The following is a 22,813-nucleotide window of genomic DNA, read 5'->3' on the forward strand; positions in this document are numbered from 1 at the left end:
TGGCATTTTAGCAGAACGTTTTGAAATCGCAGACAGAATTGCGGCGATTTTTCTTGAAATTCAAAAGGCCCAGGTGTGAGTTGAGCCTTATTTGGACATTCTCCCCTGACTTTTGTTGTCATGTATTTTTTTTGCTCTATTCTCCTTAAATTATAATGACTGTATAGAGCATTCAAATCCCACAAAGTAAGCAGCTTCTGAGATACTGAAATTGGTACAATGAATCATTCCACGGTCACAGTCACTTAGGTCTTATATTTTGCTCACTTTGGCTTAACAACAAAGGAATATTGATGTACTGTATTTTATTGCAGTCATGTGATTTGCCTATTTCCATAGCAGAGCAGATGTATCTAATTAAAGTAACTAAATGTAATACATTCTAGGGAATCAACTAATCTTCCTGTGTCATTATAATATTGAAGTCTGTGGCAGATTCTATATCAGAGTAATAAAGAAACTAGCACAGGTCTGCACCTGATGAACAGAGGGAATATGGCAGTTTTCCATGTAAAAAACTGCCGCAGATTCCCAACCAAGTGTGATCTTGTTGTTCAGGATGTGAGCTGTCAGTAGACAGATTCACATCTCTCTCTCTCTGCCAGTGCAGTGATTATGCAGCATGAGCAGAAACTGCAAAGGGTTAAAGGAAAACTCCATGTTTAATGTCCCTTTAAACAGTTTGGGCCAAGCTGACCCAAACAAACAATATACACTGCTCAAAAAATTGAGCCCGGGTTCACACTGATGTGGTGCGGCACCACATTCCTGTTCAAATCAAATTCAATTTGTGTGCGGTGCAATTTTAGCCATACATTATGTATGGCTCATCAGCACCAAAAAAAGCATAGGATCCTTTTTTAGTCCACACCAGAATTGAATTGCATGGGTGTTCACACCCATGCGATCCTATTCTGCACATCAAACCACGTTTTGCAAACTGATTTTAGGATGTCAACTTAGAATACACTCCCGCAGTGGTTCGTATGAACTGGGTGCGGAATCGCACAGAAACCAGTGCAAATTCCACACCGCATCAGTGTGAACACAGGTTCAATGAACACTTTTTAATCATAGTATAGCATCGAGTCAATTAAACTCCTGAGATATCGATCTGGTCAGTTAACCACTTCCAGTCCAGACACTTTTACCCCCTTCCTGACCAGGGCAATTTTCAGCTTTCAGCGCTATCACACTTTGAATGACAATTGCGCAGTCATGCAACACTGTACCCATATGAATTTTTTACCATTTTTTGAGACAGATAAAACTTTATTTTGGTGGTATTTATTCACCTCTGGGATTTTTATTTTTTTTGCTATGTAAATGAAAATGTCCAAAAATTTTGAAAAAAGTGTTTTTCTTATAACATTTTGCAAATAAATTATAATTCATCATAAATCTTGGCCACTATTTATTCTGTTATCTGTTTAGTAAAAACAAAATAAGCTAAATTAGTTTATAACCAAAAATAATATTAAAAAAAAAAAAATGTTTAAAAATTATAATTTATTTTATTATTTTTTTTTTTACATACTGTCACCCTAGCAGTACTACTTTTGGGGGGTGATGAAGATTTTTTATTTTTTTTTACACCGATTGCTTTTACACCCATATAGGATGTAAAAGCAATCATTTCTCTTTGTCTGCATTCTTGCAGCCATTGAGAACTATTGAGTGAGCTGTGATTGGTCACAGCTTGTCACATGGTACAAGGCTGTTGTGAATAGCTTTGTACCATGTGACCTCTGTGATCATTCACAGATTTCACACGTAGTAAGCAATGATGTCAGAAGTGACATCTTGCTTACTACTTTGCATGTGATCACTGATTGGCCAATCAGTGATCACATGATCGGGACCTCGTACAGAGGTCCCGTCCGACGATCGGTGTTTCACTGTGCCGGGGGACACAGCGGGAACCGGATCGTGGCCACCTGACCCTGCAGTGCCACTGTCCGGCCGTTTATATACAACGGCCGGTCAGGAAGTGGTTAAGCAGCAGAGGGGGTTATTAATCAGTTTCAGCTGCTTTGGTGTTAATGAAATTAACAACAGGTGCACTAGATGGGCAACAATGAGACAACCTATAAAATAGAAATGGTTTTACAGGTGGAGGCCACTGACATTTTTTTCCCTACTCATCTTTTCTGACTATATTTTTCACTAGTTTTGCATTTGGCTAGGGTCAGTGTTACTACTGGTAGCATGACTCTACAGAGGTTGCACAAGCAGTCCAACTCCTTCAGGATGTCACATCAATACGTGCCATTGCCAAAAGGTTTGTTTGTCTCCTGGAATCTCTTCCATGCTCTGTGCTGGGAGACATGGCAGTTACTCTAGGAGAGCTGGACAGGGCCGTAGAAGGTCCTTAACTTATCAGTAGGACCAGTATCTGCTCCTTGGCCACTGGTGTTAATGCCTCTGACCAATCAAAAACAGACTTCATGAGGGTGGCCTGAGGGCCCGATGTCCCCTAGTGGGCCCTCTGCTTACTGACCGGCACCATAGAGCTCGATTAGCATTTGCCATTGAACACCAGAATTGGCAGGTTCACAACTGGCGCCCTTTGCTCTTCACAGATGAGAGCAGGTTCACCCTGAGCACGTGACAAATGTGAAAGGGTCTGGAGATGTCTTGGAGAACGTTATGTTACCTGTAACATCATTCAGCATGACCGTTTTGGTGGTGGGTCAGTGATGGTCCAGGGAGGCATATCCATGGAGGGATGCACAGACCTCTCCAGGCTAGACAATGGCACCCTGACTGCCATTAGGTATCAGGATGAAATCCTAGGACCCATTGTTAGACCCTACACTGGTGCAGTGGTTCCTTGGTTTCTCCTGGTGTACAACAATGCCCGGCCTCATGTGGCGAGTATAAGCAGGCAGTTACTGGAGGATGAAGGAATTGATACCATTGAATGGCCCCCATGCTCGCCTGACCTAAATGCAATAGAACATCTCTGGGATATCCTTTTTCAGTCCATCCGACACCACCAAGTTGCACCTCAGACTGTCCAGGCGTTCAGTGATGCCCTGGTCGAGATCTGGGAGGAAATACCTCAGAACACCATCCGTTGTCTCATTAGGAGCATGCCCCAATGTTGTCAGGCATGCATACAAGCACGTGGGGGCCATACAAACTACTGAGTACCATTTTGAGTTGCTTCAATTAAATTTCAGCAAAATTGACTAGCCTGCTGCATCATTTTTTCACTTTGATTTTTGGGGTGTCTTTGAATTCTGTCCTCTGTAGGTTGATAATTTTCATTTCCATCAAACGATGGGGCATCCTTATGTTCCTAACACATTACCCAGTCCATATCAGTATAGATATCCAGCATAAGATTTTTCCCCATTGAGATCTGATGTGTTTTCAAAGTGTTCCTTTAATTTTTTTGAGCAGTGTACTACACTAATAGGTGCTCTTGCTGGGCATGCTGTTTTGCCTGTATGTAGCCTCAGCTACATACAGTATAGTGCTATGATCCGGTATAAAATAGAGTCGAGCTGAGCACTGATTAGCCATTCACAGGAAGCTTTGTATTCTATAAATGAATACAATGCTTCTGGGACTCGATTTTGTTCCAAGAGTGGGACACGAAGCTCCTGTCCCACTGACAATAATGCTCAGTGCCTCTGCTCCTACCTGGCACTATCAGCATTGTTAGTTGGCTCGATGATTTTGCCCGCACACAGAAGCAAATGGTGTTACCACACGGCTGCTCTGTACAAACAGGAAGTGACTGGAGTTGCTCTGTCTTAGTTCTTTATGATTTTCCCATTGCATTCTGGGATACAGGAACCTCCACTGTCTCTCCCTCAGCACCCAGTTGACATTTTATAAATGCCTCACTAACACACCATAAATGCTATAGGTGTGGTTACGGTGCGTTACCATTGAAATTAATAGAGGCAGCTGATAATCATTGATGCCTCATGAAAGCAACATGCTGCTCAACACAACACAATGCTACCAAACCTGTGTGTACTGCACTGTGTGGCGCCCATTGTAATATTCAAGGCTTAAATGCAGCATAAATACAAGGTATGAATGCACATGAGAAGGAGCCCTTACTGTATCAGATCCATTTACACAGACCATGGGCTTTGTGGATAATGCATTCTTTTAGAGATTGAAAATCTATTGCAATTGCTGTATCCTACTGTACACTTCAATTCTCGGTTTTGTACCGAAAACACTTAAATCTTTCCTATGTAAAAAGTATCTATACATGAAAAGTATATTTCTTTTTAGATTTTTAGAGAATAGGGAAAGGTCAAAATTCCACTATCAGGGTTGACTGCTATTCAGGCCTCCATTAGTTTTGGGAATGTTTTACCAGACAAGAAACTGATGGAAAATTTACAACAGGGAAAAAAAAAAAACCAATAAAAAAGCTGACAGAGCTAGCAGCCTTCCACATAAAGTGGAAGTAAACTCCCATAATACATTATAATAAAGCTTACCTGTAGGTACAAGGAATATCTCCTAAACATGCTCCATTTAGGAGATATTCAGTGTCCCTGCAGGCGATGACGTCACCGGTGCATGTGATCTGAAGGATTGGCATACCCGTGCCGATACTTAAGAGCTCTGTGCCACGGCCGAGACTCCCACACTGACGCCATCGTGGTTCAGCCAATCAAGCGGCCAGAGCCCGCAGACTCAGAAGGATGATCTGGTGAAGATGGAAGCCTTCTGCAGCGGTGACAGCTGATAGGGGTTTTTACCATTTCCTTTTCTATCCAAAACTGACAAAATGTTTGTACATATACATTACAGTCCATTGAAGACAGAAACCAGACAGGCAGCCCTGAAATCTTATTTCAAGGGCAAAAAGCTTAAAAAAACAACTGATTAATATAGTAGAACAGGCTGCAAGCTGTCTTATATCAAATGTAAAAACAAATTCAACTTGTTCTGTACAGGCAAATAAAATTTACATTAATATTTGTAATTGGTCATTTGGTTTACATTTTCTGTTCTTCAACCACTTGCCATCTGCCCTATAGCAGACGTACTGATACAGGGTGGCAGGGCTGCGCAAAATCAAATATATATACATGATTTGCATTTCCGAGTAGGGGCTGCTATTGGCAGCTGGGGATGTCAAGCACCAGGTCTCGGCTGTTGATTCCCGGCTGGCATTCTGTGATCATCTGCAAAGCTGACAGGTAAGAGACCTGTGTGTAAACAATAGTGTTGCACCGAAATTAAAATTCTGGTGCCGAAAACAAAAATTAAAAATGTACTTGGCCGAAAACCGAAACCAAAATGCACAGTTTTTAAAAATGAATATATATTCTTTGGAAATAATACATTTTGATTAAAAAAACAAAAAAAAAACAAATAATATATATACCCCAATGTTTTTGTAAAATATAAAAGAGGATGTTATGGCGAGTAAATAGATACCCAACATGTCACGCTTTAAAATTGTGCACGTTCGTAGAATCGCATCAAAATGTGGGAATTAAAAATCTCCATGGGTGACGCTGTCAAAATTTCTACAGGTTTGCAGTGTAACATTACAGAGGAGATCTAGTGTGAGAATTATTGCTCTTGCTCCAACGTTCATGGCGATACCTCATGTGTGATTTGAACACTGTTTACATATGTGGTCTACGTATGCGTTCACCACTACGTGCGAGCACGGGGGGACGGGGGCACTTTAAACTTTTTTTTAAATGTATTTAATTTTTTTTTTTTTTTGCACTGTCCCTTTAAATAAAATTTGATCACTTTTATTCCTATCACAAGGAATGCACGCATCCCTTGTGATAGAAATAAATAGTGACAGGTCCTCTTTATGGAGAGATATGGGGTCAATAAGACCCCACATCTCTCCTCTGCAATGTAAATCATTAGATCAAAAAAATAATTGATCTAGTGCTTTAAAAAAAACAAAAAATTGCCTTGGTTACAAGACGCCGGAACCGGAAGTGTCATTGCTCTGGTCCTCCAAAGGCATAGAGATGAGGGGAGGCCATCTTTCCTTCACTGATCTCTATGCCCAGCGCTGAAATCATTTGATGGTTTCTCAGGTAAGACTGAGAACTACCGTTTGGCGGCTTGTGGCATCAGCGGCGGTGGCGAGGGGGCGAGGTTTTTTTGGCATCTGTATCAGTGCTTTTTTTCATATCGGCCGATAGGGGTGTTTTCAGCCAAAATGTCGGTTCACCTCTAGTAAACTACACAGGTCTCTCCCCTGTCAGCATGGACATGCTGCTTTCTATATCTCTGCACAGCAGAGAGATACAAAGCAGCACGCCTCTCAAGTAAAACAGCACACAATGGAAAACACACAGTTAACCCTTTGATCAGCCCAGATGTTAACCCCTTTCTGCCCAGTGTCATTAGTACAGTGTCAGTGCTTTTTATTAGCACTGATCATTGTATTAGTGTCACTGAGGATGTCAGTGGCAGTTAGTTCCCACCCAGTTTCAGAATGCCTGCTGCGGTCCTGCAGTCCTGCTACAAGTCACTGATTGCTGCCAATACTAGTATAAAAATAAAATTTCCAGCATATATACCGCCATTCGTAGACGCATTAACTTTCACGTAAACCAATTAATATACAATTATTGAGATTTTTTTTTTTAGCAAAGAATATATTTTGCCCTAAATTTGTGAAGAAATTTAATTTTTTTATTGGATGTTTTATAGCAAAAATTCAAAAATATTGTTTTGTTTTTTTTTCAAAAGTATTGGTCTTTTTTTGTTTATAGCGCAAAAAAAAAAAAATAACCGCACAGGTGATCAAATACCACTGGGAGAAAGCTCTATTTGTGGGGAAAAAAAATTACAAATGTCATTTATGTACAGTGTTGCATGACCGTGTAATTGTCAGTTAAAGTAACAGTGCAAAAAATGGCCTTGTCAGGAAGGGGGGTAAATCCTCTGGAGGGCAAGTGGTTAAAAAGGACTTTCATAGGTGAATAATAGCAGCTACCACTAATGAATTACCCTTTAACCACTTCCAGACCGGACACTTTTACCCCCTTGCTGACCAGGGCAATTTTCAGCTTTAAGCGCTATCACACTTTGAATGACAATTGCGCGGTCATGCAACACTGTACCCAAATGAATTTTTTACCATTTTTTTGAGACAGATAAAGCTTTATTTTGGTGGTATTTATTCACCGCTGGGATTTTTATTTTTTTTGCTATGTAAATGAAAAAGTCCCAAAATTTTGAAAAAAAGGTGTTTTTTTTATAAAATTTTGCAAATAAATAATATTCCATCATAAATCTTTGCCAAAATATATTCCGTTATCTTTTTAGTAAAAAAAAAAATCCAAATTAGTTTATAACCAAAAATTATAATTTTTAAACATTTATTTTACATTTTTATTTTTTTATATTATTTTTTATTTATTTTTTTTTTACATACTGTCACCCTAGCAGTACAGTGTCACCATGGTGACACTGTACTACTTGTGGGGGGTGATGAAGATTTTTTTTTTTTTTTTTTACACATTGCTTTTACACCCATATAGGATGTAAAAGCAATCATTTCTCTTTCTCTGTCTGCATTCTTGCACTCATTGAGAAATACTGAGTGAGCTGTGATTGGTCACAGCTTGTCACATGGTACAAGCTTGTTGTGAATAGGCTTGAACCATGTGACCTCTGTGTTCATTCACAGATTTCACACGTAGTAAGCAATGATGTCACAAGTGACATCTTGCTTACTACTTTGCATGTGATCATTGATTGACCAATCAGTGATCACATGATCGGGACCTCGTACAGAGGTCCCGTCCGATGATCGGTGTTTCACTGTGTCCAGAGGACACAGCGGGCACCGGATCGCGGTGCTGCGCGCTCCCAGGGAGCGCGCACAAGCAGGGTGCGGGGAGGCCGTTTATAAACGGCCACCCGACCCTGCACTGCCACCGTCCGGCCGTTTATATGCAACAGCCGGTCGGGAAGTGGTTAAGAATGCTAGTTACCTGTCAGCTGATGCTTCAGCAGAATCCCTGATCTGGAACAGGCATGGCAATAAAGAATGCTAGCACTCATTTACAGTATACATGTTCCAGGTCTGAAACTCAGAAATACTAAAGTCAGACACAGGCAGTCAACCAGCACTTTCAAGCGTAGGCCACCAATGAAAGCCCCCATACTTTCTTATGACACTCTGAGGGTCTATTTACATCAGCAGCTTTGCTGCAATGCAGAGGCTGGGGTGTGGGCAGATGAAATCATTGAACTTCCAATGTGTACTGCGCTGAAAAAAAGTATGGCCTGCCATAGTTTAGTTCCATGTACGTAACACAGGCACATAGGAGACAGGGAATTTTACCTTGTCTTGCGGTGAAGTCTGCGCTGGAATAGCTGCTCAACACAGTCCCACCACACCTGGGGTAATTACACTCTAAGGGTTGTACACACCACAGTTTCAGCATTCTAGATGCGTTTTTGTATATGCATTTACATGTGTTTACTCATTTTCAGTGTGTTTTTTTCCTCTTTTTATTTTCATCTTGACACTTGCGTAATCTTTATTTTCATTAGGACAATATGCATTTTGGTGCGATTCCACGCATTTTGATGTTTTCTGGAAAAAAAAAAAATGTATCAGGTTGTATGTTTGTTGAAAGCACTGGAACTGACCGGACGGGTGTGACCTAGGGCGTTTGAAATACATGGCAAGCACAGTCTCCAACGCACTGGAAGGCATCTGATGTGAACCAGCCCTAAAAGAATATTTATTTAGAAATATCCTAACCTTAAATCAATGAGCCTACGTCAGTTTCTCTTTTTTTATTAATAAAAGGAAACCTAACTTTATGATACATTTTTTTCCTGAGTTGCACAACAAAAGTTTAATCAAATTTAACATAAGAAAAAAATGCAGGTGTAACAAGGCCGGGTAATAACAATATTGCGGTGTATGTATATTGCACAGTGAATAGATCAGTGTGCCTTAAGAAATTTCTCTTCATAAATCGCACTTAGTGTTAATGGACAGAGCATAATAGTCCATGAATTAAGGTTCAGTTCAAAGATTACTTTGAAAGATACAATGTGCGTCCAATCAAATAGCGGTGTTGGTTATAGGCAAGACAGGTACCATAGGGAATCCAAGGCATTCCACAGAAGGGGTTATAGCACCTTTGCTCTTTGCAATGAACAGGCTGAGAAGTAAAAAGAGGCTGATGCTATAGATGACGTTTTGATTTTATCTGAAAATGAACATGCATGTCATAAGCTGTGGTATTTTAGTGCACTGGAAAAGCAGTCTGTCTGGGAAAGATAATCAACTCTAACTTGGTGTAGCACGTTGCAGCTGTGCAGTTCCAAGTTTATCCTCCGGGGTGCAGTGTCCAAAGGGCTGTTTTGTCCAATTAAATTCATAGGAAGGCACTTCCAATTATCCTTCAGATCCAGGCTTTGGATTTCTTACATGACGGGGAAACGGCTTAGTGCCTGCTTCAGTTTTTCAGCAATCTAAAGAAAGCAAAAGAAATATTAAAATAGGCTACAGCATTAGTTGAATATTTTGTGAAGCAGAAACAGCAGACCACAAGGCATTTTTCCAAGCAAACCTTATGCAAAATCTGGGATTTTCAAACTGAGCATATGGTGAAAAAATTAGTAACAGAACATACCTGCAATGAAAAAAACTAATATTAGTTCCAGACAGCTAAGCAGCTGGAAATTTTGGAAATGTTAACTTTTCCTGCAAAAGTTTTGTTTCTCCCACAGCTCTCCCTGCCTTCCTATTAGTAATAGAGGCTGCTCATTCCATAAAGGACCAGAAGGGAGAGGTTGAGAAAGCAGGCGCACTACCTTTGTACATAAAGCCAAAATCTGAGTAAAAATTCAGCTTACCGTATTTTCCGGCGTGTAAGACGACTTTTTATACTTAAAGACATACCCCAAAAATCGGGGGTCATTTTATACGCGGGGTATACAATTGTGAACCTTTAGTTCATTTGGGCCAAGCTGGCTCAAAACGAACGTCCCTAATCTGTCAGCCTGCTGGATGTGCGGTAATACTGTATGTACGGTAGCTTCGGCTACATACAGTATACCACGCTGAGCCAATATCGGCGAGCGATGTATTCTGTTAATGTATACAAAGCCTGCTCGGATTGGCTGAGGTTGTGACATCATCAGCCCGCCTCTCTGACTCAGCCAATCCGAGCAGGCTTTGTATTAATTAATTGAATACATCACTCGCCATGATTGGCTCAGTGTGGTATACTGTATGTAGCCGAAACTACCGTACATACAGTATTACCGCACATCCAGCGGGCTGACAGATTACCGTAGGGATGTTCGTTTTGAGCCAACTTGGCTCAGCGCGGTATACTGTATAGTGTATGTAGCCGAAGCTACCGTACATACAGTATTACTGCACATCCAGCAGGCTGACAGATTAGTGGGTGTATATTTAATCAAATCTGATGTTTTTAAATGGTGTTGCCTTGGAAGGGGGGTAGTCTTTTACGACGAATATAGCCCAAAACCTGTTTTCACTAGAAAATTAGGGGGTTGTTTTATACACCCAGTCGCCTTATACGCCGGCAAATACGGTATATCGCCGGATCCACTGGCTGCTTTTACATGACATTTTCATGGAGGGTAACTTATGTTTTTTTTTGTCATATGCTCAGTTTAAATTTTCCAGGTCTGCAATGGGCTGATTTTAAAGTGAGATAATGTAACCACTTGAGCTCCAGCAACGTACCTGTACATTACTGGAGTTTGAGTAGTTATGCTGGGATGATGCCTGCAGCTGCAGGCATCACCTCGGTACCATTTTTTAGAGCTGACAATCAGCTCACTTGTAATAGCATTCGGAACAGCTAACTAGACGCTCGATTGCTATTACAAGCAGCGGGAGGGGATGTCCACCCCTTTCCATGGCTTTACCGGGATCTCTCATCCCACCAGGAGTCCCAATCGACCAGCCGGCAAAGTGAGATGATATAGTAAGCTGGAAGGGATGGCCTTACATTACTTCCGGTTTATTTGGATATAAACAGCACCAAAAGAAAGAAAAGCATCTGATTACACCAATCTTGTCTTACTGACCCCATTTCTTTCCATAAAGAGTACCTTTCACATTCCTATGTTCTTTACATTCCTTGTGACAGCAATAAAAGTGCACAAACCAATTAATTTACATGTATTGGGATTTTTTTTTTTAGCAAAGACATGTAGCAGAATACATTTTGGCCTAAATTTATGGTGAAATTTGATTTTTACATTTTTTTTTACTGGACATGATTCATAGCAAAAAAGTAAAAAATAATGTTTTTTTCTCAAAATTGTTGGTCTTTTTTTTTTTATAGCGCAAAAAAACCTAAAAAACGCACAGGCGATCAATTACCACCGAAAGAAAGCTCAATTAGTGATAAAAAAACGGAAGTAAATTTCATTTGGGAGCAGCGTTGCATGACCGCGCAATTGTCAGTTAAAGTAACGCAGTGCCGTAATGCAAAAAATGGCCTGGTCAGGAAGGGGGGTAAATCCTCAGGAGGGTAACTGGTTAAAGAGTGACATGTTAGGCATTTATTAACTCGTCTGTAACATTATCTTTTATATTTTACCAAACAAAACACTGTATTGTGTTTTTGTGCATTAAAATTCATTAAAGTGTATTTTTTCCCAAACAAAATTGCGTTTTTAAAACCTGCTGCACAAATACCATGTGACATAAGATTGAAACACCCACCATTATATTTTATAGGGAGTCTCCGTAGAAAAATATAATATGTTTGGGGGTTCTAAATAATTTTCTAGCAAAACAATGCAAATTTTTACATGTATGTGAAAAGAGTCAGAATTGACATGGGGGTCAAGTGGGTAAATATACTGCAATGCTCTTTATGCAGTGATCAGTGACACAAAAGCATGGTTTTCAGCAGTGTAGGGCCAGTGGATGTACCATTTACTAATGTTAGCACACCCTACCTCCAGCTTATTGCCTCATTTCAGCTGCTCCATTTGTGATCACACCTGCTGCAAATATTGTATAGTGCTTTGCCATGGCACCTTGTAAGACTGCACACATTGACAGTCTATGATGTGATGTTTGTACAGAGCTCATGATAGGCAACTGACAAAGTTTATCCCCCCATAAAAAAACAGCCTTAAAGGTCTAATAAATTCTCTTTGAAGAAGCAATAGTAAAGCAATTGCATGTCTTACGGTTTCATAAAACTGTACTTGCTGCTCCAGGTACAGGCGAACGACACTGTTGTAATCGTAAATTCGATTGGAGTGGAAATGATTCATTTCAGCTGAGTAAGAAATAAAATAAAAAAAAGTCCATTAACAAAAATATACTTTGTTAACAGTTCAATGACCATATTTTATTTGATGCATAACGCATTCATGGTTTCCATATCAATGCATTACCTTGAAGTGCATACGACATTGTGCTTACTCGCTTCACCATGTTTGTCTTGTCCTGTTGTGTTATTTTACTAGTAGCCACCAATTTATCACTTTCCTTTATCTTGTCAATGGCTGCCTACAATAACAAAACAAAAATGCAGAACATTAAATTGAAATCTTTCCAATGAACCACACACATTGCAAGAATGAAACAATATTGAAATTTTCAAACTGAAGTTTTTATAGTTCTAAACAATCTTTTCATTTAGGCCTCTTGCACACTGCAGCTTTAAAAAGTGCAGTACAGCGTTTTTTTGCTGATCTAAAATGCAGCCCATTGTTTACAATGTTCCTGTACATACAGGAGCGTAAACAAGCGCTGTATATTCCTGAGTAGAAAAAAAAAGGAAAGATCTGCATTCCTAGTTGGTACTTTGTGCCGATAAGTGCATTTGAATATAAGTATTAGAGGATTTTGCATAGGTGTATTGTGCGTGTAAATGCGCATATGCTCAGAAATGGGCAAATGTGTGCATAAATACACAAAACAACAATCAAAATGAAAGCAAGTAAAATACACACACAAAAAGAACAAAAAAGCCCAAAACAAACATCTGAAATTATGTCAAAAAATGCTGATGCTTAAACATCAGTACCGTGTTCAAGAGGCCTTAGGATGCTGTATGTGCAATGAAAGTTGTGATTTAACCACAAGCCTACAGGGCACTTATACCCCCTTCCTGCCCAGGCCAATTTCCAGCTTTCAGCGCTGTTGCACTTTGAATGACAATTGCGCGGTCATGCAACACTGTACCCATATGAAATTTTTATCATTTTTTTGTGACAGATAGAGCTTTTTTTTAGTGGTATTTAATCACTTCTGGGTTTTTTATTTTTTCTTAAACAAACCAAAAACCACTGAAAATTTTGAAAAAAAACAAACTGTTTTTCTTAGTTTTTGTTATAAAATTTAGTAAATAAGTGATTTTTCTCCTTCGCTGATGTGTGCTAATGAGGCTGCAGTGATGGGCACTGATAGGCTGCACTGATGGACACTGATAGGTGGCACTGATGGGCATTGACAGCATCACTGATGGGCACTGAAAGGCAGCACTGATATATGGCACTGATAGGCGGCACTGACTGGCACTGATAGGTGGCACTGACTGGCAGAACTGATAGGTGGCACTGATGGGTGACACTGAAAGGCAGATCAGATGGGCACTGATGTGCACTGGTAGGCACTGATATGTGGCACTGATGAGTACTGACAGGTGGCACTGCTGGGGCTACACTGATCATCAGGGCACACTGATCATCAGTGTACATGTCCCCTCCACGGAATGTCGATTACCGGCTCTCCTCTCCTCATGAGCTGTCAGCGTGACAGCTCGTGGGGAGAGAAGTTCCGATAACCAACATTTCTCTGTTTACATGTGATCAGCTGTGATTGGACACAGCTGATCCCATAACCGAGCCAGCATCTTCGGCTCTCTCCGTAGATCGGTGATCCGCTGTGTCCAAGGGACACAGCGCACCGCCGATTGCCGTGTTGCGCGCTCCGGGAGCCGCGCATGCGCGGTTAGAATGGGAGGACGTCATATGACATCCTCCCAGAACAAGAGATCCACCTTGCGGCCGTCATATTACTATATGGCGGACGGGAGGTGGTTAAAGAATTTGGCAAAAATCACATCTGTTGCTCAGTGTGTACATTAACCTCCCTGGCGGTATGATTATTTCAGATTTTTGGAGCTGAAAGCGGTACCATTATTTTGCATGGAAATATGTAGTTTTTTTATTGTAGGCCTGTCATTTTTAGGAATAAATGACTGAAATTTGTCCGAGTCTAGTAAACATTCCGGATGTGATAAAACTTGAAACATGAAATCATAAATTATAATTTAATAATCATAAAAAATAATAATATAATAATAATAAATTTAATTCAATAATATAATCAAACCAAAAACACTGAAATTTGAAATATAGCGCCAAGTTCGCACATCACTGAGCAAAGTCGCAGAATCGTTTTCAGTGTCTGATGACGAATTTCCCCACGAATCATTATCACTCAATTCTGCAAGTGGTTCTGATTTACCATCGCTGTTCTCTAGCTGATCTAACACCGCTTTTGACCTAAAGGGACGCTTTTTGGACGCCATGGACTTTTCCCAGTTTCCAGGCAGAAAGAACAGTCAAAATGCAGGCAGGGCACAGGACAAAGCATTAGGGACAAAATGTATGTGAAATGGTTTGAAACAGCGATGTTTTGCTATGTAATAATTGTTTAAAAAAAAAAAAGACATTTTTAAAACTTTCAAATTTCCCGCCGGTTCCGGCACCCGTACGTCCCGACGTCACTGGGACAGGAACATGGAAGCTGGATACCGGCATCGGCTGGAGGAGGTGGCCGGGGACGCTGCAGGGGACACATCGTGGGAGCGAAGGACAAGGTAAGCGCTGCAGGGAATCCATGAGCAACGCCGCATGGTAAGCCCGAGTGTAGCTCGAGGTTACCGCTTGTTGTACTGAAATTTTACCCCGAGCTACACTCGGGAATACCACCAGGGAGGTTAAGGCAAAATAAGACTCCTAAAATAGAGACAAATAGCTGTTGCTCTACACAAATGCACTCAGTTCCCAAGTCCTGTTGTTAACTGACAACACTCATCATTTGTGTGGATTGAGTGGTGTCAGCCCTGCTCAGTGTCTTTTGCTAAACTACTCAAATTTTCCCACTCTCAGAGCTCTTCTACATAGGGACTAACTATTCTGTAGTCCAAGACATTCTAAAAGGGTTAAAGTGTTACTAAACCCAGGACCCACTATAGAATGCCCTATATCTGGTCTCCCACACTACACAGAAGATGGAAGTGCAATTATTTTAGTAAATATAAACTGCTACGTATTTTTTCTCATCAGCAGTTAGAGCAGTCTTGTGACTTCTATCAGTGTCCAGCCCACCACTAGTTAAAGCTTGTAGGAGGAGTTTTCTTTCTGCTCTAGGAGGATGGAAATCCCCTGACCTCTGTCTTGAAAGTGCTGATTGGCCCTGTGCTGATCACATGCACTCTCCCAATAAAAAAAAAACCCCTCTCTAGCAATACACACCAAACTGAGCATGTGCATGCCTAAGGTTCAGTCTGGAGATAAGAGGTGGTCAATTGAAAAGGGGAGGAACAGAGAAAAAAAGATCAAACAGCCTTTTTTACACAATGCAGAGAATGAATGCCTTAGGTTCCACAGTGAGTATAACAAGCATGCTTTACTGCATAATATAGACTGATTTTACTGTTGTGGGTTTAGTAACACTTTAATTAGGCTCCTCGTGATATACACTGCTCAAAAAAAAAAAATGAAAGGAACACTTTGAAAGTACATCAGATTTCAATGAGGAAAAATATGCTGGATATCTATACTGATATGGACTGGGTAATGTGTTAGGAACATAAGGATGCCCCATCGTTTCATGGAAATGAAAATGATCAACCTACAGAGGGCTGAATTCAAAGACACCCCGAAAATCAAAGTGAAAAATGATGCAGCAGGCTAGTCCATTTTGCTGAAATTTCATTTCAGCAACTTAAAATGGTACTCAGTAGTTTGTATGGCCCCCACATGCTTGTATGCATGCCTGACAACGTCGGGGCAAGCTCCTGAGATGATGGATGGTGTCCTGGGGTATTCCCTCTCAGATCTGGACCAGGGCATCACTGAGCTCCTGGACTGTCTGACGTGCAACCTGGCGGCATCAGATGGACCGAAACATGGTATCCTAGAGGTGTTCTATTGGATTTAGGTCAGTTGAGATTGAGGGCCATTAAACGGTATCAATTGTTTCATCCTCCAGGAACTACCTGCATACTCTCTCCACATGAGACCAGGCATTGTCATGCACCAGGAGGAACCCAGGACCCACTGCACCAGAGTAGGGTCTGACAATGGGTCCAAGGATTTCATCCCGATACCTAATGGCCATAGATATGCCTCCTCAGACCATCACTGACCCACCACCAAAACGGTCATGCTGAACGATGTTACAGGCGGCATAATGTTCTCCACGGTTTCTCCAGACCCTTTCACGTTTGTCACATGTGCTCAGGGTGAACCTGCTCTCATCTGTGAACAGCATAGGGCGCCAGTGGCAGACCTGACAATTCTGGTGTTCAATGGCAAATGCCAATCGAGCTCTATGATGCCGGGCAGTGAGCACAGGGCCCAGTAGAGGACGTCGGACCCTCAGGCCACCATCATGAAGTCTGTTTCTGATTGTTTGGTCAGAGATAGAGATGAGCTAATTATTCAAAAATTCGGTTCGGCCGATTCGCCGAATAAATTCGCTTCGAGCCGAATATATTCGCTGCGAATTTAACTTATAAAAAGGGTGTTTCTAGGCTTCAGAGAGCCTTTATATTAGTGCAGAACACTGTACCTTTAATTTAAATGCCCTTGGAGTCTGCTGGGGAAGAGAAATAATACTGTCAGTCAGTATGACATGCAGATGAGTGCCGTCGATCTTAGAATCACCGCACACTTCACTCATTTGGGCAGTCAGGGGCCAAAACCAGAGTGTGGAGCCACAGTGTGGCGGTGGAGGCAGCAGCAATGGGAGGCCATACAGCACCCTATGACAAAATGGAACCCACCAGCAGTGTGAGGAGACCTGAAAGTGGCACATGGCAGAGTGTGGCGATGGAGACAGCAGCAATGGGAGGCCGTACAGGGACCCATGACACACTCTGGACCTGGCAGCAGCATGAGGAGGCGGTACAGGGGCCCATGACAGATTACGGGCCTGGCAGCAGCATGAGGAGTCGGTACGGGGGCCCATGGCAGATTACGGGCCTGGCAGCAGCATGAGGAGGCGGTACAGGGGCCCATGGCAGAGTGGCGGAGCGTAAGCAGCTAAAATTGAAGGCCATACAGAGGCCTATGTTAAAAAGTCCCCCCAGCAGCAGCGTGGGGAGACGACTATCAAGAGTCCAATGGCAGAGCAGCTTCAATTGAGCAGAAGCAGCTTCAATTGAAGGCCATACACAGGCCTAGGTTTAAAAGTCCCTCACAGTTAATTCCAATAACGAACTCTACTCCTCCGTGCAATCTACTTACGAGACCCTGGGCAGGTCTGGGTCCAATTTGTGGTAGAGACTGGTTTTGTTCAGCCATGCTTGAGCGAGTAATAACAGGTCTGTGCTGCCCTTTGGTGTCTGGCTTAATGCGCACAACACTGAACGTCCCAGCGTTTGTCAACGATTTGCCGTTAAGTGATGCAAACCCGCTGAACTACGTTCATGAGGAGCCGGTACAGGGGGCCATGAATCAGTATGGACCTGGCAGCAGCGTGAGCAGACGACAGAGGCACATGGCGCAGGGTGGCGGTGTAGGCAGCATTATTCTGAAGCCATACACAGGCCTAGGTTAAAAAGCGGAAGCCGTCAGCAGCGTGAGCAGACGACAGAGACACATGGCGCAGGGTGGCGGTGGATGCAGCAGTATTCGGAAGCCAAACACAGGCCTCGGTTAAAAAGCGGAAGCCGTCAGCAGCGTGAGCAGACGACAGAGGCACATGGCGCAGGGTGGCGGTGGAGGCAGCAGCAATGGAAGGCCATACAGCACCCCATCACAAAATGGAACCCACCAACAGTGTAAGGAGACCTGAAAGTGGCACATGGCAGAGTCTGGCGATGAAGTCAGCAGCAATGGGAGGCCGTACAGGGACCCATGACACACTCTGGCAGCAGCAAGAGGAGGCGGTACAGGGGCCCATGGCAGAGTGGCGAAGCGTAAGCAGCTTAAATTGAAGGCCATACACAGGCCTAGGTTAAAAAGTCCCCCCAGCAGCAGTGTGGGGAGACGACTATCAAGAGACCAATGGCTGAGTGGCGATCCGGGAAGTCAGCGTTGTGATTGCAGATGCAATGCAGAAATTCTACGAAGTAATGCCGTGGGTGCGAAGAAGATCATATACCGTCGTACTTCCATCCATAAGACGGAACAACCTGCGAACCGGGAGCTTTATTGCCCTGACCCTCTGAGCAGCTTCTGGGATACCCAAGAGGCCCATGGCAGAGTGGCGGAGCGTAAGCAGCTTCAATTAAAGGCCATACAGAGGCCTATGTTAAAAAGTCCCCCCAGCAGCAGCGTGGGGAGACGACTATCAAGAGTCCAATGGCAGAGTGGCGGAGCGGAAGCAGCTTCAATTGAAGGCCATACACAGGCCTAGGTTAAAAAGTCCCCCCAGCAGCAGTGTGGGGAGACGACTATCAAGAGTCCAATGGCTGAGTGGCGATCCGGGAAGTCAGCGTTGTGATTGCAGATGCAATGCAGAGATTCTATGAGGTGATGCCGTGGGTGCGAAGAAGATCATATACCGTCGTACTTCCATCCATAAGGCGGAACAACCTGCGAACCGGGAGCTTTATTGCCCTGACCCGCTGAGCAGCTTCTGGGATACCCAAGAGGCCCATGGCAGAGTGGCGGAGCGTAAGCAGCTTCAATTAAAGGCCATACAGAGGCCTATGTTAAAAAGTCCCCCCAGCAGAATCGTGGGGAGACGACTATCAAGAGTCCAATGGCAGAGTGGCGGAGCACTTTGGCAGAGACCGACATGCTCAAAGACTGGCCCACCATCTCTTCTACATGTGAATGCAGGGCTGGCACTGCCTTTTTGGCGAAGAAATGCCGGCTTGGCACTCTCCACCGCGGCTCGGCACAAGCCATCATTTCTCGGAAAGGTGCTGAGTCCACCACTTGGAAAGGGAGGGACTGCAGCACCAGCAACTTGGACAGGAGGACGTTCAGCTTCTGCACCGTCGGGTGCGTGCTCGCAAACTGTTGTCTCTTGGAAACGGATTCCAAGAAAGACTGCTGACGGAATCCGTGAAGAGGAGAAGGAGCATCTGAACGAGCGGAAGATGCCAACGTGCGACAACTCCCCTCAGCAGAGGTGTTGGAGCCTTGACTGGCTGATAGAGGGCGATTGACGTCGGGTGACGGAGCAAGTAACGGAGCGGGTGATGGAGCGGGGGCTGGGGCAGGCAGAACCGCCGTATCTTTATCACGGTTTTCCCAGGCCACCGAATGGCGACGCTGCATATGCTGACGCAACGCTGTAGTCCCAACATTGGCCCCCTGGCCACGCTTGACTTTCTGGCCACATAGTCGACATACGGCTACGTTTACTTCCTCGGGCGGCTTGACGAAAAATTGCCACACCGCCGAGTAGGAAACTTTGCCCCCGCTACTCCTTACTGGCTGACTGCTACTTCCTCCGTGCACACCGGCACCACTACTGGCCGTGGTGGTAGGCTGCAGTGGAGCTGGTGCTCTACTCCGTGGCCGTTTGGCTCCACTGACACTGCTGCGACCCTGCTGCCTCCTGGGCAACCCACCGACTGTTTTGCTCGCTGGCAAGCTGGCACCCTCTTCTCCTGATGATGCGGAAGCAATAGCCTGATGACGACAAGGCTGCCAAGTGCGATCAGCCTCATCATCATCAATTAGGGTCTCCGCGTCACTACTAGCCCCCTCGGCTGCGTGTGGGTCAGGAGACAGACCTGTCTCTAGACCGGCTACCGAGCCACTCTCCTCGCCAGTACTTCTGCGCCTGGCTGCTGAAGAGGCGGATGTCTCCCCCCGTTCCTGACCGCCCTCTGTTAGCTCTTCCTCACTGTACAGTGGGGCTGAGCCCACAGCATGCGATACTTCGCTTGGTGAGGGAACACCAAAGGACAGGGGCAGGTCGAGGACACGTGATTTCAGTGGGCTTGCTCCCGGGCCATGCCAACTAATGGTTGTGTCTGACGTACCCACCGACCGTTGGCTGTAGGTGTCAGAGGTGACCTGGGAAGAGGAAGATGACCGAGTCAACCAATCGATGACGGCAGGGTTGTCGGTGGAGACACGACCGCTGGATGACAACGGGAGCACTGGCCTCTGGCTGCGACTAGTGCTGCCTCGACCCCTTCCTCTGCTGCCACGTCTGCTCGCTCCTGAAACATTGCCTCCTCTGCCACTCCTCTGCGTGTTGTCTGACATACTCTTTAATTCAATAAGCACCCCAAAAATAAAACCGGATTTAACTCTTTGAACGTACAATAGTGGTTGTGAAGCAGAAAGTCAGTTTATTTAGCACAATCGGTCAATTGCAGCTTGCCGTTGGCTGTAAACTGTACGTTTATGTCACTGGAATGCACTAATCACCCAAAAAATATTACCGCCACCCGGCATGTAAATGGATTTAACTCTTTGAACGTACAATAGTGGTTGTGAAGCAGAAAATCAGTTTATTTTGCACAATCGGTCAATTGCAGCTTGCCGTTGGCTGTAAACTGTACGTTTGTGTCACTGGAATGCACTAATCACCCAAAAAATATTACCGCCAGCCGGCGTGTAAATGGATTTAACTCTTTGAACGTACAATAGTGGTTGTGAAGCAGAAAGTCAGTTTATTTTGCACAATCGGCAAACTGCAGCACCAACTGTGCACGACAGCCACCAAAAAAAAAAAAGGGTGTATGTCACTTTAAATTTTCGATTCTTTGATAGCTGTGGCCCTAAGTAACGATTCTGTGTCCCTGAGTAACGATTCTGTGTCCCTGAGTAACGATTCTGTGGCCCTGAGTAACGATTCTGTGGCCCTAACTCTGTCCCTTAATACACACAGGTCTGTCTCTCTTGAATGACCGGAGGCTAACGGAGAATTCTAAGATGGCCGCGATTTATAGCTCCACCATTACACAGTGCTGGCTGGCTGCTGATTAGCTAATGCGATCACATGGCATGAATGCATTATGGGTCAGCGCGCCTTGTCTGCGCGCCTTCCCAGAGATCCCCGCCCCATCTTCTCTGTCCATTTTCTCCGTCGCCACACATGTCGCCGCCATTTTTGGGAAAATTCGATTCGTGCATCCGAAGTTTGCTAATCTTCGGATTCGTCGCGAATAGAATTTTTCCAAATCTTCGGAACGAATTCCACTTCGTCATGTTCGATTCGCTCATCTCTAGTCAGAGACATTCACAACCGTGGCCTGCTGGAGGTCATTTTGTAGGGCTCTGGCAGTGCTCATCCTGTTTCTCCTTGCACAAAGGATCAGATACTGGACCTGCTGATGGGTTAAGGACCTTCTACGACCCTGTCCAGCTCTCCTAGAGCAAATACCTGTTGCCTCAAATCTCCTCCATGTTCTTGAGACTGTGTTGGGAGACAGAGCAAACCTTCTGGCAATGGTACATATTGATGTGCCATTCTGGAGGAGTTGGACTGCCTGTGCAACCTCTGTAGGGTCCATGTATAGCCTCATGCTACCAGTAGTGACACTGACCCTAGCCAAATGCAAAACTAGTGAAAAAAAGTCAGAAAAGATGAGTAGGGAAAAAATGTCAGTGGCCTCCACCTGTAAAACCAGTCCTGTTTTGCTGTTGTTGCCCATCTGGTGCACCTCTTGTTAATTTCATTAACACCAAAGCAGCTGAAACTGATTAACAACCCCCTCTGCTACTTAACTGACCAGTTCAATATCCCAGGAGTTTAATTGACTTGATGCTAAACTCTGATTAAAAAGTGTTACTTTAATTTTTGAGTAGTGTGATAAAACACTTTACTGGAAACCACGCCAAAGGTGCAGCAAGTAGAATTTCTTTTTATTACAATGCACAGTACTGAAACTCTTACAAAAATATTTCTTTCAAAGAAAAACTTTAGGGACACTAAAATCATGAAAACTCTTGCCATAATAGATGCTAACACTTTATCTCTCATCTTACTTTAACAGACCTCATTAAAAGAATGACCTGATGAAGGGGTCCCCTTTAATTTAGCAGCTATGTAATCATTAAATAAACATTAAACTTATTTTTTAAATACAAGCGGTGAAGGAACCTAAATTTGGCCTGGTATCACTCTTTTCCAGTCCCTGTACAGCATGGCTGGAGCAGAAAAGAAAGAAGCAGAACAAGCCAATCAGTTTATGTGCTAACAAGAATCAAGCTCATCACTGTGCTTCTTCTCCATTCACTGTCTTATCACTGCTGGGGGTGGGTCCAGGATGACATGGGCTCAGAGGAAGTGGGTTAAATGATGCTAGCCTTCAGACTGAGGAATTCTAGAGGCATAAAAAAGTACTGCGAAGAAATCTCGGTATTAAAAGTGGATATTGCAGCAAAATCTGGCTTGGTTACTTTATCTTTTAATAGGCTATTCATTTTATCTTTTTCTTTTTAGCTAGAGTTTTGGCTTTAACCACTTGCCTACCAGGCACTTTTACCGTCTTCCTGGCCAAACCAATTTTCAGCTTTCAGAGCTCTCATAATTTGAATGATAATTGCGCGATCATGCAACACTGTACCCAAACTAAATTTATATCATTTTTTTAAAAAAAATAGAGATTTTTTTGGTGGTATTTAATCACCACTGGGGTTTTTATTTTTTGCTAAACAAACTAAAAAA

The 22,813-nt window shown here is 43.4% G+C and overlaps 1 protein-coding gene across 2 annotated transcripts in view; it reads right to left on the reverse strand.

Annotated features, from left to right (window-relative positions):
- Positions 1-8,760: 8,760 nt before the first annotated feature.
- Positions 8,761-22,813, reverse strand: part of SNX9 (sorting nexin 9) — a 191,823-nt gene continuing 177,770 nt past the window's right edge. For both annotated transcript variants that reach the window (XM_089669737.1, XM_089669738.1), the window contains 3 exons: positions 12,385-12,499; positions 12,175-12,266; positions 8,761-9,462 (listed from right to left, as the gene is read on the reverse strand). In XM_089669737.1, the coding sequence (XP_089525863.1) occupies positions 9,415-9,462; positions 12,175-12,266; positions 12,385-12,499 (255 nt within the window). In that variant the 3' untranslated portion in view covers positions 8,761-9,414. The remainder of the gene's footprint in view (positions 9,463-12,174; positions 12,267-12,384; positions 12,500-22,813) is intronic.

This window comes from Staurois parvus, unplaced genomic scaffold (genome assembly GCF_062004578.1).
Source record: "Staurois parvus isolate SC_StPar_1 unplaced genomic scaffold, SC_StPar_1.0 ptg000081l, whole genome shotgun sequence".
Classification (NCBI taxonomy): domain Eukaryota; kingdom Metazoa; phylum Chordata; class Amphibia; order Anura; family Ranidae; genus Staurois; species Staurois parvus.